The 17,599-nt window shown below is 38.9% G+C and overlaps 1 protein-coding gene across 1 annotated transcript in view; it reads left to right on the plus strand.

The window, feature by feature from the left end:
- Positions 1 to 790: 790 nt before the first annotated feature.
- wdr27 (WD repeat domain 27) overlaps positions 791 to 17,599 on the plus strand; it is a gene marked incomplete at both ends in the record, with an annotated part of 35,675 nt that continues 18,866 nt past the window's right edge. The window contains 19 exon segments of the mRNA XM_080481033.1: positions 791 to 925; positions 1,436 to 1,577; positions 1,822 to 1,946; positions 2,239 to 2,352; positions 2,480 to 2,531; positions 2,726 to 2,796; positions 2,890 to 3,007; positions 3,131 to 3,227; positions 4,805 to 4,907; positions 5,904 to 6,016; positions 6,981 to 7,054; positions 10,716 to 10,785; positions 11,246 to 11,317; positions 11,410 to 11,513; positions 12,124 to 12,213; positions 12,945 to 13,066; positions 14,875 to 15,008; positions 16,250 to 16,347; positions 17,310 to 17,431. Of these exon segments, the coding sequence (XP_080337159.1) occupies positions 791 to 925; positions 1,436 to 1,577; positions 1,822 to 1,946; positions 2,239 to 2,352; positions 2,480 to 2,531; positions 2,726 to 2,796; positions 2,890 to 3,007; positions 3,131 to 3,227; positions 4,805 to 4,907; positions 5,904 to 6,016; positions 6,981 to 7,054; positions 10,716 to 10,785; positions 11,246 to 11,317; positions 11,410 to 11,513; positions 12,124 to 12,213; positions 12,945 to 13,066; positions 14,875 to 15,008; positions 16,250 to 16,347; positions 17,310 to 17,431 (1,956 nt within the window).

The raw sequence follows: 17,599 nt of genomic DNA on the forward strand, positions 1-17,599 counted from the left end.
ATACTGGTATGTATGTATGTATGTATGTATGTATGTATGTATGTATGTATGTATGTATGTATGTATGTATGTATGTATGTATGTATGTATTTATTCCGTTATTTATTTAATTATTTAACTAATCAATCATTACACTTTTGTCTTTAACTGTATTGTGACTGCCACCCTGCGGTTTGACGGAAAAATACAAGTACCTGTTACTCTTAGATCAGGAAGTCCCACTCTGATCCTTATTTCAAAATACTAAAATGCATAAACAACAAGAAAACGACATGACGTCTCTTTCAAGGCCTACAATTTTAATGTTAAGATAAGGTGGTCATCTATGATGTCGAGCTAATAGAAGAACATTTCGAGAGATTGTGTGTTTCTGTGTCAGAGGGAAATTGATACCCTTTTTTACTAGATGTGTGTGACATCTTAGTTGGATAGACGATTGTTGATTGCGGAAATTGACCCGTGTCCTAGCAACCTGTAGTAACTTTGACATTGTGTAAGAAATGTTAGCTGAGCTTTGTCCAGGTAACAGAGGTATACATCTTGTGCCTGCCTCAGTGGCAAGGCGCAAAGCCTACTATCCTCGGAGCCCGTTTGTTTTATTATTTATTTTTTTATTATTATAATTTTTTTGGTCGCGTGAGTCCCGCACTGTTGGGAGCGCGGAGGCAAAAAGAACACCAACACGTGCAGACAGTTCAGAGATCTATGACCTTATACATGCACAATGTTTTCAGGAGTTTTCTAGTAATACCGATGCATTTATGTGGCAGTGTGACGGACAGAAATAGAGATGATTGAGAAGTTCAAGGTGGATTGTGAGAAACTGTTGTCACACCAGCAGGTGGCCTGTGATCACTGCTATTTTAGCGTCCCAGTGCACAGAAAGGACATCCAGGTGTACAGCAGAACGGACCTACTGCAACAGGTTGGATTTTTTTAAAAACAACATTGCTTTTATTGACACTGCTATCAAAAAGCCACCCACATTGTTGGCAATAGTCAACTGCACTTTTTTTTACAGAAGTTAAAACGTTTAACAATTTGCTGTGTGGTTTACGTGACTTTATTTATTCTTTTATCAATTGCTTCGTTACTTTTCTCTGCTTGTTGTTCCTTGATCCTTTGTTATTTATTTTCTTTCTCGTAATATTTTCTTTCTCGTAATACCTTTATGGTATTACACCCCCCCCCCCCCCCCCCCCCACCCCCGAAAAACAACAAAACATTACTAAACATTGTTACATTACTATTGTCATTTGGGATGACAAGTAAAGAATAGTGTTTCAGGGATGCTGTATTTATAGACAAACAGCTCAATAATACTTCCCATTGTTTACAAACAAAACCGTCTGTTAACACGACTCACTTCAGTATAATCTGTTTCTCTGATTTACTTCCAGTGAAATCTATTTTATGTGAACTTATTTGTCCACAGCCTCTGCTGCTCACTGGCCATCATGGAGAGATCAGCGCCATGACGTTTGGACGGGGAAACTCTCCAGTTCTCCTGTGCTCGGCCTCTGATGATTATATTATTGTCTGGGATATTGAACTGTGCAAGAAGAGAATACAGGAAGGTGAGTGAAGTAGCTCTGGGAGTCAAGTGTTTTACAATATTCACCTGTCAGAAGCAAACCCAGAATATCTTTTCGGGACTACCACAGAGCAATAATGTTGCACAGCTCATTGTCTGTAATTCTTCAGTGAAAACCTTAACAAGCCTGCCATCTAGTGGCACAATACTGAATTAACTTTCCATGCCCGCTCCCCTCCAATGCACCATCTTTCCTTTGAATATAATCAACCTGGTTTCTTTTGCAGGCCAGATTGCATCTGGAATAGTGATTGGGACTTTACTGGGAAAGACTGTTCACCTTTCGTTCTGTTTCTCTGATGAACAAGTGGCTGCTTGCGCAGGAGAAACTACATACATTCTAAGTTCTAAGGTACAAAATAAGGCTTACTTGTGTCTTAGCTTGAAAGTCCTGATATGTAATACAAATACAGGTTTTTTTTGCATCCTAGTTTAATTTATCTTCTGTTGCCTACTGTTTCATAACAGTTCTTTGTTAAAAGGTGTTTAGTGTTGTCAGAATACACGATACAGTAAATTGGTAGTTTTGTGTATCCCTGTTTCACAGATGTTTTGTACTCATTCCAGATCGTATCTTATCTTACCCTGTCTCATCGCGTCCTACCGTACCATACCTTACCTTACCTTACCTTATCTTTTCTCAGAAAGAAGAAGTGATATGTACCTTGGTTAGCCACCAGGGACCTTTAACATCAGCAGAGTTTTGTCCTTGGAATGAAAATCTTCTTGTCACCACGTCAGAGGACCGGACTTTTAAGGTACTCTTTAAAGAGCCATATGTTTTTATTTAGTGTTTGAGGTATGCATTGATTTATGGAAGAAATATCAAATAATTTTGCAAACACTGTAAAAAAAATTGTGACGCTTCATCTGGCCTCTTTTCAGGTTTGGGATTTACAGACTAAAAGTCTTTTCTACCAGTCATTTGTGCTCTCAGGTACCTTGTTTTCCACCTTCTTTTCTGTTTCTCAGTTGATCACAATTCATAAGGTGTAAGTTATATTTATACAATACAGTCAAGCTCAAGTGAATATATTTAAAACAACCTAAATGTTTCAAACGCTACATTTTAATTGTCTTGTTGGGGAGTCGAACCTTGTAAAATAACTGAAAATATAAAACGTTTTTTAGCGTGTCCACTGCTCACTGCCTTTTTCTTGGAGAAGGACAAGCACCTCATCGTTGGCTCAAATGGCGGACAGGTTGGAAAACTGTACACAGATCATTCGAAAGCTTCGAAACTGAGAGGCAAGAGTTAATTATTCTGAAGTTGTAAGACAACTGTTTGTGTTAAGGTGTGGTGCTTTTCTTTTAATGATGACCACAAGTGTCACCTGGTGACCAAAATGGACCTTCACAAGATGGAAAAGAGACATAAAGTTTACCAGGAGGCAGTGAACCGTCATCAAACAGGTGAGATTTCAAAATGTGACACCGGACAGCCGCGTGAACTATATGATTAAATGCCTTTTTCAGCTGCTTGAGCGGCAAGACGTAACTCAGTTGCTATAATATGTTGTCTCTCCCTTCTTTCAGGTGTCGCTGAAGACCCAGACAAAGTGGAAACTTCCAAACCGGTGCTCAGAATTGCTTCATGTAGCCCATTGACAGACACGAATGCCGACCAACCAAAGTAAGGAAAAAAACAGCAGTGGAAAGAGTTTTTTTTTTTTTTTTTTTTGAAGTTGTCTTACTTTTTGACCTACATAAACGATTAAAGAGGTGACAGTGAAGTAGGTCACATTCTGCTTTGGAGCTTTGCTTCACTCAATTAGTTGCAGGAAATGAAAAACTCTGAGGTGGATGTTGTAATGTCAGGATTGAGACCAGTCTGACTCATTCGCTCTCACACTCCACATGCTTTCATGGACCTTATTCTTTCGCTTCACAAAAAAGGAGGAACTTATATATATTTTTTTGTATGATACTGCCAGTAATGAATCAAATTTAAAATGGTTTAGTTTGTTTATATTTCCACAAAGTACTCCGAAGCTATCCCGGAAAATAGTTGCACACTTTTTGCCATTGATGTGTCATAGATGTTAGATTGCCACAAAACCCTGGAAGAAATCCTCGAGGTAAATACCATATCTTTGTGGACTAATTTCCCCACATTGTGCACAAAAACAGAAAACAAGTCACAGGAAGCTTCAGTCTCATAGCTTAGCTGTGTTGGGCTGTCCAAACATTTGATGTTATGATGGGCAGTGGGCACTTTAAGAGCACAGACATAACTCCCTTTGTGTTTTTTTTTTGGACCACTGAGTTGAAATGGACTGTGGTGAGGAAAAGCATGTGATTTCATAGTACTCTCTCTACACCCTCTTTACAAGTACTGCAAATGGTAGGTTAAGTTTAGAGTTGGTTTAATATACTGTTGAGACGGCTGTCCGTATTCACTATTTTAATAGTTTCCATTGGAGGAGCTTTAAGGAAGACAAGGCAGTTGAGTCATGAGGGGAATAAGCAGGTAGACCAGAGGTTCTCACAATGTGGTGCAAGCCTCCCCTTGGGGGCACCAGAGAGCTGCAGGCTGAGGGGCGCAGCAGAAGGAATATTATGAGATCAGGGGATGCCTTTTGTCAAGCAAGAGTTCTTCCCTTTTGATTTTTAAGAAGAAATCTCAATTAAAAGAAGAACATTTGGATTGTGATTAGAGAATTAAAGGGATCATGGTGCTTCAGGTCTGTCACTGATTTTCACAATAACAATTTTAGTAAATGGTAACGTCTGGAAGCATACAGAATTGAAATCACACCAACAGAAATGTATATATTTGAATAATTAGAACAATGCAAAAGTCACATTAAAAGTCCTCATTCACTGTAATGGTTTTAATCTTGCTCTTGCAAGAAGGACACATTGAGCATGATAGTGAAGCACTAAAATGTAAGTCTTTAATCCTCCACAACACCCTCAGCATGCAGCTGAGAGCAAGAGGAGAGATTGAAATAAATAAATAAAAAAGCCAAACTGTGTGGCAGAAGCAGTAGTTTCCATAGTGCTGGGTGCATATAGTGTAGACTACTATCAAGTCAAAGGAAACTTGAATAAAGATCTACAGGCTTTTGGTGCGCGTGCCCTACCTCTCCATCATATCACTGTGTTTTCCTTTTGTATGTGGTTTCATTGTGATTCCCCAAATGATCTGAAAAAATGCTTTTAAGGGAAATCCTGTAACACAGTTTTTCCATATGTTTCTGTGTGCAGGAATGACAGCTGGTTTTGTATTGGAAGCTATGATGGCTTGTATGTGGTGGATCTGGCTACTTCAGAACTCCAAGCAGCACTTTATTTCAAAGGTGGGCTGCTGGTAGAGTGATTAACCCAAGTGTTTTTTTTTTTTTTTTTTTTTTTTAACTGAGTGATTTATTTTAAACTCGATTGGAAAATCACACATTTCTCCCCCAAAAGGCTGTAAAACGTTTCCCTATAGCATAAAATTCGACGTCGGACTGTTTTAACAATACTATGCTTGTATACGTTGGAGCTTTTCTACTCGGTCCGTTCAGGAGCAACGAATTGCCCAAGTAGGGAAATCCTGTGGATGCTTTCCTTCCTCCGCGGAGAAATTGATGGCTTGATATATTTTACAAAGATCTTCAGGAAAAATGTAACGGTGTACAACTCCGGCCCTTTAGATACCACGTTCGATATTAGGTTCATAAGCAAATCCTTTAAAAGTGAATTAAGGATAAAATATCTCGTGCTGTCAGGAAATAGCTTAAATCTGTGTAATTACCCGAAGCATCGTTTATATGCTGTCTCATTTAAATTCTGTATTTTTCAAACCCACCTGACCTACACCACCAGTAAACTAGATCTTGATTACATTTTCCACTTGAACTAGAAGCCTGCTATATGATTCATTTGTATTCTTCTAGATCACCCTGATCTGAGTTTATGTATGGTTGGCTCATGGTCAGTCGCTCCTGCGTGCAACAACAAAGTGAGTAATTTCAAAAATATCTTGTTAAACCAACTTCAACAAGCTGCCATGATTTTGTCCTTTTAAACTACGTAACTTCAATAGTTCAATAGTTCAATAGTTCAGTTTGTCTGAATACCAATTAAGAGATTATGCTTCATCTTTTACAAAATCTGTCCTGAAAGCCTGTATAAAGTCAGATATTTAGGTTCCTACAGGGAGGCTATTCTTATACAATAGCGCAGCATAAAATGCTTCATTCTGACTTATAAATCTTGAGATAATCTCTGATAACAGTTGTAGAAGTATCTTTAATTCCTCTCTTTCTTGCTTGAACAAGCGGGTCTTTTCATTCCTGTAATCAATGTATTTGTTCCACAGATGGTGTTTTTAGTTGGCTCTTTGTTTACTCCATGTGCGGTCCTGCTGGAACTTAGTCTGAGCGATCTCTCCAGGGTCTCGGATTGTGCTCAAGGCTTTTCAGTGTTTTCAAGGTACATTTTAATGGAAAGTTGTTGTTTTTTTTCTTAAAATGTCCTTGCGTGACAGACTTTCCTTTTCCCTTTCCCCTTTTTTTGTTGGTTTTTCAGTTTTGAGTAAGAAAGCAAAACCCATGATGCTTTTGTCTTTGGAAACCATTGTTTTTTTTTTATAGACAGTAGTCAGCAATTTGCCTTTATGTGGAGCAAAAAATATGTTTCATTTGTTTATTCGGTTGGTGTCATTTTTGAGGGGAACAGTCTAAATGCGACACGGATGACAGAAACTTTTCTGTTGCTCACGGAATCATCTGGTTTAAGCCTCGAAACGCTCTATTTGATGACTGCATTTTTCATGTGTCCAAATTTTTACATTCACTTAAAATTACTCAAAGCTGTCAGTTCTGGGTACACTCTTAAACCAGAAAATTAAACCTATTATCCTTTCAATAATTTGATTTTAAGAATGCCATAAATTCACAAATGTCCATCGGGGGAATAAACTCTATTCATTTTGAGGATTACCTGCACCTCCATTAGGGATTACTTAACTAAATCCAGTCGCACAAATAAGTGATAATTTCATTAATTTAATGGCCTTTCTACTTAAACAGAATCACAATTAATGGGCCAAACATAATCATCTCAGCTTGTTGTAACCTGCAAAAACAATGCAGCCATAGAGATTTGTTACTTACTCCAAGCCACTGAGATTTTTATTAGATTTTTGTCTAACTCGCAGAAGAATACACGAGTGTGGCCTGTTTTTCAGTCTGCTGCCTATAATGCTTTCTGACTCTGGCATTTCCATACTAACTTTCCCTATTACAACCATTCATGCCATCTGCCTTTTTTCATGAGTCGACACTATCGTGGTACTGAGAATTAGAAAGCCTAATAATCCATAACGGTGGAAAATGTTGTGCTACTCCATTTCCAGTAACTCTTTTACCCTGTTTCACCCCTCCCTTGTTTTCAGTTCCCCTCCACTGCTCAGATCTCCTCTGAATGATGAGTTAAGGAGGAAGGAACCCAACCCTCCTAAACAGAAAGGTCAGAATTCCAGTTGTTGTCTGAACACTCACCTCTCGCTCATGCTCGTGGAATCAGACTAGAACCACTGCTGTTTGATGACTTTGGGTTTTATAAGTTTGGCCTCTTTTACGGTTCACTTCATGACCCCCTTCTTGTCGGTTTTGTGTGACCTGAGTCGGTGCCTTTAAATTTTGTTTGTAGATTCATAAAACGTAGTTTGTTTATCATGAAATCTTCTGAGAACGTCGACATGATCTGCAAAGATATGGCTGGATAGGATTATGAGCTTTGCATCGTAGCAGGCGCTGATGCATTTGTCTTTCGACGAGTGTCAGATCTCATCTGCCAAGTATATGCCATTGCGACAGGTACTGCAATACAGGTACTCAGTGAAAGTGCTGCACATTTGAACTAGCTCCACGCAGTAGTGGATTTATAGGTAAACTGAGTTTATTTGTGTTTCTCTGGTGTATTATTGGGACTTGACAGCATGAAACTATTCTACTGGAGACACACATTATGCTGAGGTTGACATGTTCCTCTTACATAGGGTGCTGTGAAAGCCATTATTAACTGGATTCCCCACAGTTGGAATGAAAGGATTTCCTGTGCCAGACTATGCAGGAGATCTCATGCGGAGTCTGGAGTTGCCGTGTGCCTGCAACGTCAAACCACAAGCATTTACGGATAACCAACCATGTCGGCCCCATGCAACTCTATGTTCCTAAAGATATTTAAAATATTGTACACAAATTACACCATAAACCCCCAAGATCCCTCAAAAGGAAAATGTTCCTCCATTGTGAGTGTAGCACAAGTCTGAGGGGGCGCTTTCAAAAGAGCTGTAATTGCAGAATAAGTAGGTCTGTTGCCATATGACATTGCTATGTAAAATCATCATGAAGTTAACCAGGACAGCTGGCTGTGTGAGATATTCTGCATGTATTACTTTTCGCGTTATTTCTGCTGACATTACAGATTGTGGATTAAATGATCTTACTGTCAGGTTATTAACTGGCCAGTATAAAAGCAACAAGCATTGACCAACCCTGTATGCATGTTTGAAACTCACTCTGTGTATTTGTAAAGATATAAATAAGCTTTTATATTTGTCCTTTTACCTTTTGGGGTTTTTTGCACGTTTTGTGCTCGCACTGGGATGGATTGTCAACCTGCCCTGCTTTTAGACCAGTTTTAGCCCATTGTGATAGCTATTGAGGAAGCTTTAAAATTATTAATCAAATGAACCATAAATGTTGTCAGGCTTGCAAATAGTAATGGTATCGAGAGTAATGTCCACATGATCCGAGTCTGTTGAACCCGCCACAGATTGTTTCATGACTGATTATTATTATAAGAGACCTGTATCAGACTTTATTTATCCAGACGGTATTTTTTTCTGCTACAAATGGCACATCAACATCATGTAAAGACGATCATTATATTAGTAATACTGGTTTTCAGCTTCTTGCACATCATTTGCTCTACTGTTTGCTCCTCACAGGTCCAAAGTGAAGGGTGGGTTCAAGCATCAAGGGTCTTGTTCATGAGTAATACTAAGAGCGATTGTGAGATTGGCCATAAATTCAAATAGGCAGCCGCAGTAATGCGGTTGCTGTACTGGGCTGTTGTGATGAAGACGGAGCTGTCCTGGAAGACGAAGCTTTCTGTTTACCAGTAGATCTACATCCCCGTTCGGGCTGCACAATATGGGTTGATTTGTACATTTCTGATATGTGAATATAATTTTGAATCTCATGATAGAGAGGTAAAAAAGCACATACTTATATATATGATGTTTACGTCTGTGCTTCTGACTCTTCATCGGTTGCAACTGGATATGGAGTGAAATGCGATCTGTCATGTAGAAATTCAGTAGGGCTGTCTCTGACTGGAGAAATATGTTGACAGCGTGACTGCACAGTGCAGTTAAACACAGTTTATTGCAGTTCAGTCAGTCTTCTGCACTATGTATCCTTGTGAATGTTGATATCACAACGGCATTAATAGTCGTCTCTACTAGGTCATTACCGAAAGCATGACATGTCATATACAAGCGGCAGAAATAAGTTCCTCCCCCACACAAGCCCAGGCACCAAAGTGTTGGATTGTCGGCTGCTAACAAGACTCCATTGTAAAGAGTGCTTTTCCCCATTTGAGCTGCTGCTGCTGCAAAAGAGGCTGAACATCCTGATGCTTGGAGGCGAACCAAAGGACTTTCAGTATTATGAAAGATTGTTGTTATGAGGCTGAGGTACACATAATGAGCTATAAAAGAAGTACGAGGCCAACTGCTGTGATTTTATGCAGATATAACCTGAGATGGAAATTTGCCTCAGACTCTCGCTTCAGATCACGTCGAGTGTAAAGTCAGCGTAAATATCAGATTTTTATTGCCGTGTAAAAGTAAATGACTGTTATATATCAGCAGGGGGTCAATAGGGCTGTTGAGTAAAAATAAGTGATTGCATCTCAATGTAATTAGATCTCTGGCCTAAAGCGTTTAACTTTCTGATATTTAATTGAATTTGAATCAAAATCACTTCTCTGTCTGGTTTTTGTTGATTGAAATCATGATGCGTGACTTTTTCAGTGAAATTATAGCTATAATAAAGTTGATTTCATTTGCTGTTTTTGGAGAAAAAAAATAAGAAGAAGAAAGGAAAATGGAAGCGATTAGGAACCAGTTCTGTTCAAACATGATAAACAGTACAATATTAGGAGGAAAGAGCTGATGAATTTGGTGGTATCAACCTGCAGACATTCAAAATCCAAAGAAAAGGAACAAATCACTTGTTTAATCGTTGTCACATGTAATTTACAGGGAGAAAAAAAAAGTCCACACTCCAGCGAGTGTTGGCAACGCTGATCAAAGATGAAAAACACTCCAAGATAAGAAACAGTTTTGAAAATAACCAGATGTGTTTCTCTTGCACTGGGTGGTTTCAGTCAGTAGAATTTTCTGCGTACAATTCAAACCCAACTTTGTTTTAGGAGCTTGAAAGGATTATTCAAGATGAGGTGGCTCTGGGTTTTTTTGGGGGGGAGTTTGATGCTTTTATGACTAAAATGAATGAATTGAATCATCAGTTTCTGATGCTATTTTCTTTCAAAGAATTTGGAATGAGTTTTTTTTCTTTAAAGCTCTGTAATTACATAAGTTATTTATTCTCTTGTATGTATTTATTTAATTTTTCTTTATTTTCCGATGCACCTAAAGTTGTACATTAAAGTTTGTGAAAGTTTTTTTTTTTACTTAGTTTGCTTTCTATTTGACAGGAGAGTAGTTTGGAAAGCTTGACATGTTTTTAATGGATGTGGAAAAAGTGAGCTCAATGTAATATAGTAAAGGCACTGACAGGAAACAGGGAGCCAAATGAACCATCCCACAGTTTTTGGCTGATGCGCCTAATTTTTACAGCGCAGTGGTCTCCCTATAATCCTGAATCCTCCTTCGCTTGTATAATTTATGTACACCACCCAGGTGTCAGGAGTAGATGTATTATATAGATAATGAATAAATATAGTTTAGTTCACGCATGCCAATGACTGTTCTAATGTTGCATCTTTCCATTTGGGAAGGGTTCATTTCAATTTTGCACGTATACTCTTGTTTTTAGATGATCACTTATACGCTGGTTGGTTTGTGTTTCACCAAACTTCTTGTTGTTTTACAAAGGAGGTATAAAGGACAAGCCTCTGGTTTTCCACTCAAAAGTGAAGTCGTCTGGATTCACTTGTGCCCCAAGGTAAGTTACCTTTTTGCCAGAAAATCTAATTACATTTTATTAGATTGGCTGGATCTTAAGCAAGCAGCAAACTTTTGCGAATATTCGAGAGAAATAAGGACGGGAAGTTATTTTTTCCATATCTTATATTTCTTGCTTTTCTTAAGGGAGGGGGGGGGGTTCCACTAATATTATGGTTTTGGGGGCCTCCCTGGACTGGACAGTATATAAATATATATCACACATGTAAAACCACTTAAATCAAAAGTATCCACAAGATGCTCTCTATCATAGCTCTTGACTTTTATGGGTACTTAATACTTAATCCTTCTGAACACTCTACGGGCTTTGAAAAATTATCTTTTTTCAGTTACTTTTGAAAAAAATAAAAATAAATGTTGAAATAAACTCTGATGAATGATATAAACAGATGCATGAAAAATGACAGCAAGTAGTCCAGTTTGTCTGTCCTACATTTCAGAACAACTATGTTCACCCCCAAAACAAATGTGCCGAAGGTTTCCTCCTCCAAACCGACGAACAAAAAAACAAGGTACAAGGTGTTTAGAAAGTTATATATATATTTATGTATAGCTGTATAGCTATAATATATCTTTCATCAGCATTTGTGTTTTTATGATTTAGAGGTCCACTCCTTCAAAATTACCCGGTGGACAGTGCAGCACCAACTGTCCAACGTATCGAGCGAAGCGTTGTCAACAAACAAGTCTCGTGTCTTCAGTTTTCTGGTGAGTGAAGCCCTCTAATTCCTGATTTGATTATTTAAATGTATGTACACAATTGTCATATTCAACACGACTTAACACAGTCAGAATGAATAAACATGATTAGTTAACACAACCTTCAAGGCCTAATGACGACTAACAAGAATCGGTAGCATTTGAGATTTCCATCATCAGCTCTCTCTCCAACTGGATGTTGTGAGGCACCGAGCCAACCCCTTATGGGTGAAGGCAGTAGACGCTCGGAGTACACAGTGCAAACACAGTGAGGCAGACGGTCGGTCACATAGGCCACGCTTTTGGAATGAAAAAGGGAAAGCAGAGTAACCACCGAAAACTCGTGCAAGCACAGGGAGAACGTGCACATGCAAAGGAAGTCTCCTCACTAAATCCAGACTCAAACACAGGACATTCTTGTTTGAGGGCAAGAGTACTAACCACTACACATACATTAAATAAGTATTTGTCTCCAATTATTTCTTTAGTGATTTGACAGGGACGTGACTCAAAAATAGCCCTAACCGAGTGTAAAGTGTCTTTGTTCTTTGTTAGGCAAAATACTTTCCATATCAGTTGTTTGGTCACATAAAACAATTGGTTTTCTTGTCTCTCCCAGGTGATGGAAAACAAATCCTGTGTGGTCTTGGCGACAGTTCGGTATTATTGTACAAGTCCTGCCTCACTGGCAACCCCTCTGTCTACATAGGTGTGTGAAACTAACCTAATTATTTGTACTTCATGCTGTCCTTTAGATTTGACCTTACGCCCTCCAGTGTGTCTGTCAGCATTTGCTGGAATGTCTTAAAAAAAAGCCTCACAAGGTTAAGACCTTAAATAACCGTAAACCATGATGTTTTTGGGAGACAGGGAGGACATTTGTAATAAGAAGTTTGTCCTCAGCTCTGCCTCATTTTGAATAATCGAGTGAACTTTGATCGACTTTGAATAAGCTCTATGGCTTAAGATGAAAGATTCCATGAACATTTAAACTGACTCACCCAGCTATCACTGTCAGAAGTGTAGATACACACATGATTTCTGTTCCCAGTTTTTTAATCATTTTCCAAATCAGGAATTTGTTGCGTGTTGTTTTGTTTTTGTTTTTTGTGATAGGGTATATTGAAATCAAGACACATGATTAAGATATTAAAGAGTTGTTGGGAGCAGTGGCTCTGCTTTATTATCTACAATAGTGAAGCAAATAGTGAATGAAATAAGGACACATCTGAGTCGCATTTGATGACTGGAGCACAGCTGGAACACAGCCACCACAGGGGGGCAGCAGAGATAGGAAGAGAGGAGTTGAGGTGAGGTGTAGGTCACCACAAGTCCTCCCGCCTTCAGTCTGTCTTGCTTTCTGAGCTGTATGGTTAAAGTAATTACTGAACCCCACATTGGTACACGGGGTTCATTGAAAATTTCTGTTTTGGTACACAGGACATAACAAACCGGTGAGCCGTGTGAGCTGGAGCCTCAGCAGACAGCGGTGGTTAAGCGCCTCAGACGACCTGTCACTGCGAGTCTGGACCCACTGCGATTCAGAACCTGCCATTATCATGGTGAATGTCCCATGCTTATGCACATGTACTCCCATTCTGTTTTTTGTTTTTTTATCATCCTGTCATTCCCTGCCACTCTACTCTTCACCAACACCACTCCTTTGTCCTGCATTAAGTCTCAAGGAAACTTTCATGCTCTCATTCTTAGTCCAACTACTAACCATAAAAAAAAAACTAAAAAAAACTGTGAAATGAGGACCAGCTAGAGTGACCTCATATTGCAAAAATGTCCTCTCTCTGAAAGGGCTAAAAACTCAGATTGGTTTAGAAGTAAAACAAACTAACTACACACACATGTTGTACACATTTTTTACTTCCACTTGTGTTTTCGGAGGCAGGTTTGATTGCTTAGAGGATTTGGTTTCCCTGCCATTCAAGCCTGGTATTGTATCCACAATGTATCTTTTATCCATTTGTTGTTCGTGAGATTGTATTTTCTCAAGTTTTTTTTCCCTCTCTGAATTTGATGATCGCCCTGTGAGGTAGCTCATTTCAGCAGCTCACACAAGAACAGATATATTTAGGTTAATTAGGCACCTATAAGGGGCTACTGGTTGCTACTGACAAGTAGTTTCTTGCTTTTTTCCACCTACATGTTGTTTATACACTCATGGTATGGGACTTATTATGCTTTTTAGGACTAAGGACGTCCTCATTAGGAAAATCAATTCCTTTTAAGTGGAAGATTTATCTCTGGTTAGGGTTTGGATAGTGGGAGTTCCGTTTGAGTTTCAAGTGAGTCTGAATGAATGTAGGTCGATGCAATGTCTGCAAAAGGCATGAAAACACAACATGACTGTGTGTGTTTTTTTCATGCATGTATGTTGGAATGGCATGCATACATTTCAATGTAATGTTAAAAGTCTATTTTTGGCACGTTAGTAAAAAGCCAATTCTTTTTTTTCTCGTTCTGATCACAGTTACCACATCAAAAAAATCTAATTAATGCTATGATAAAATGTGTTTTTGGCCTGGTTATATCATCTTTGTCATTGGAAGCATCTGTGGGACTCAGAGCATCCAAACTTCTGATTATATGCAGGCACTGCTTACTTCACCGGGTATCACATTTAATGGGACAGTAAGAAGTGTGTTTCCGATGCCAAGCGAAAACAATGGTCTGTCCTTACGAACTAGGGTCTCCCCGTGCTGCTGATGCTAACCATCCATGCTTTCCTTCACTCAAGGAAATTGTTTTGAGCTTGGCTGTGTCTTCAGCCTTCGACTGCTTTTGGTTCTTGTGATACAACTTGGAAACAAATAGGAGTCTTTTCAAGGACAAGAGCTAAGTCGGGGTGAGCCAGACTTGCAAATAGCTTTGCGTGGGTATTTTTCAAAACTCAGTAAAAAGGAATGAGAACTGGCTTCCTGATATTCTTAAAATTAGAGTCCTTATTAATGACCTAGTTGTTGTAAAAACGTGTCTGCGATGTCCAAACTGAGCAAAACGGATCATGACATAGAAGGTGTGCAACACGAATGATACTAAAAACTGCATCCGGAGATTGCCAACTCTCATTTGAAATTTAGCAGGTTCCTTAACACATGTTTGTATGGTGCTAGTTTTGCAGGCTTGTATTGTTTTCTGAATTGAACTAATTGGTTAATTCCAGGTGATATGAACTATGCGGCTAGTCTATTTAGAATTAGTTTCGCTGTACAATACCTTATTGAAATAAAACGTTTGTTGACACGTTTTTTTCCAGAAAGAAGTTGATATTTTCCCTTTAGGCGTGTATGTTCTTACATCGCAAACGCATTAGTTCCCTCAAGATATCACTATGTTGTCTCTATCTTTCTTCCATTAGGGCAAAAACATGTTCTCCAAGCCCATCAGAGGGGCCCAGTTCTATTATCTCGACAAGTTTTTACTTTTGGCATCTGGACCTTCTCTACACCTGTACCTGTATCATGTGGACACCACCAAAGATGACCTAAAAAGGTAATCACATGAACCACACTCCAAGTTGGCCACAGCATTCAAAGCACTGACAGATGAAGAGATGAACTCGGATTTTCAGCATATTATACAAAATTTGTAATGACATCTTTCCATTGGTAATTGTCAGTAAGTGAGAATTCAGCTCAGGGGTCAGTGGTGGCCAAGAGGCTGGAAGCGGACTTGAGTATCAGGAGTTCACAGGTTCGATTCCCACAGCGGACAGATCATCACTGTGGTTCCCTAAACAAGACCCTTGACCCCCATCAGGTGCCTGGAGCGCCCTAATGTGGCTGCCCACCACATCCTAGGAATAGGATGCAGAAAAAATAAATTCCCCAGGGTGAGTTCAGTGAGTTTATTAGCTCATTTGGGTTACTTGGACCACACAAGGCGGTGACGCAAAGTGCAAACAGTGGGTTTGGTGATCCTATCAGATGGTTTTAACATTGCCTTCAGATTCACCATATCTCATCATAATGGACAAGAATTGGCAACAGTAATTATGAAATGAGAAATTAAGTAACAGGCATATAACTGAAATATTTGATATCTATAAAATTATATATTGGCTATTTTGACAATGTGATATCTAACCTGTATGACTATTGTGTCATTGACATATTAGCACAAGCACTACTATTTTAGAAAACAATTACCCGTGCTTGTAGGGTGGAAGGCATTTCTCAGGGATTTAAACCAGCTATTTTCAAATATTTAACTTTCAATAAAATAGAATACAAACCAATGTTATTGCAATTGCAATTTTCCAGATCAGGTACACGGATGGCTTGTGATGGATTCATTTCAAATACCTTCCGATGTTTTATGAAAGAAAGCATTGTTTTTGAAACTGGCTTTGTAACTAATTTGATAGGAAGCTGGATTTATTTAGTGGTTACCGCAGACAGTTATAACCTCTAGGCACCACTGCCCCAATTACAGTACAAACTGCTCGACATTTTACTATAAGCTGTCAGGCCTACTACTGTATTCTTTACATCCCCTTTTTTAGGAGCCTATTACATTCTGTTGTTTACTCCTTTGCTTATTTGCACAATCTATTTTGGTAACCTAAAAAAACACAAGCGATCATCAGTTGGGAAACAAAATAATGGGTGATGTGCTTTCCTTTATGCTTCAGCCGTGTTGCTCAGATGACTGAAAAGTGATTTGTTTTGTATAAACTTCATTTACCTGCTTGTTGACTTAAAACTGATGGAACCTGCTATTTTCCTTCTTAGATATAAGCAGCAAGGTGTCATCAAACTGGCAAGCCGCGTTACCACAACATCGGCAACAGACATCACCGCCATGTCTTCAATCAATGATTTCTTCTCGTGTATCCTTCTGCTTGCTGTCATTGTGATGCAGTTCGGATTGCTGAACAAATGAACGTATCCCCGTAGTATTTTCACTTGGAGCATCTGGTTGGACTAACTTCAAAGTGAACCACTGCAATCAGTATGTGCTTCATAAAAATCTTCACGTGTGGCTGCGGGGCTTCCACTGCTGATTTTTTACGTGTAAATGATCGAGGTGTCTTCTAATTTTTTAGGAATGTCTGCATTCCAGCCCCTTGTTAGTGTTTATGATGCATTTAGCTTCCAATAACCCACAGAACAGAGCTGTGTGGGAATGAGCGAGATGCTGTCAGACGATCCTCAGCTCTGTTGTGCTTTGCAAGGCTGAACTGAAACTACATGGGCAGTAAGTTTGATATAATGGAGTTGTATGAATATATACGTAATTACATTTGTATATTATGAAGAACAGAAATGCCAAGAACATCATACAAAAAGACCAATTTGAATAGAACTACTGTATTTAAAATGAGGTTATGTTATTTATAAAGTACAGTTGGTGGTAGTTAGATAGTGTTATTCCTTTAAATTTTTCCGGAAACCCAGTTTTATTGTGCAAAAAATAGAAATCACTTTGCTTTTCAAGATGAAATGATGTGTAGGAAAAACAGTGTATGGTTTTTCATATTCTGAGTTGTATTGTGGATTACTGGGAATTTCTGAGGTGCACTGATTAAGATAAAGGCTTTTGTAAGCCTACATGCATCTCCTGACCTTTAAAGCCACATACTTCTGTATCACCGCATGGAACGACAGTAACTGTCTGCCCAAAAGCAAACTGATGCATTCAGCAGTCGTAACAGCTCAACAACTCCTCTCAGTACCGGCCAATGAAACTTTGAAATCAAATCCATTATTTCAGTGTGGAATGCGGCCTCAAGAAATGAAAGTTCATGAAAAGGAATATGAATGTCACAATTTCCTATGATAACTTCTTCAGACATTGTCCTGGTGGCTGGCATTGATAGGTCCATGCAAGTGTTTGACATGAACAAAGCTGCAGTTGTCTGGGAGATGCCTGAAGCCCACAGCAGAGCCGTCCACTGCATCACACAGAATAAGGTGAGGTCAATACAGTGTTTCCATGACAAAAACAAAAGGGCCCCGAAAAGGAGTTAAAATGTTTCACGGTCTGTGTTTTATGTGATTTAGATTTTATTTGTCAGACACAATTGTATTGTGTTCAGTCATAATGTCAATAGTGACAACACATGTGGAATGACATATGAT

Source organism: Lipophrys pholis (genome assembly GCF_963383615.2).
Source record: "Lipophrys pholis genome assembly, chromosome: 15".
Taxonomy (NCBI): Eukaryota; Metazoa; Chordata; class Actinopteri; order Blenniiformes; family Blenniidae; genus Lipophrys; species Lipophrys pholis.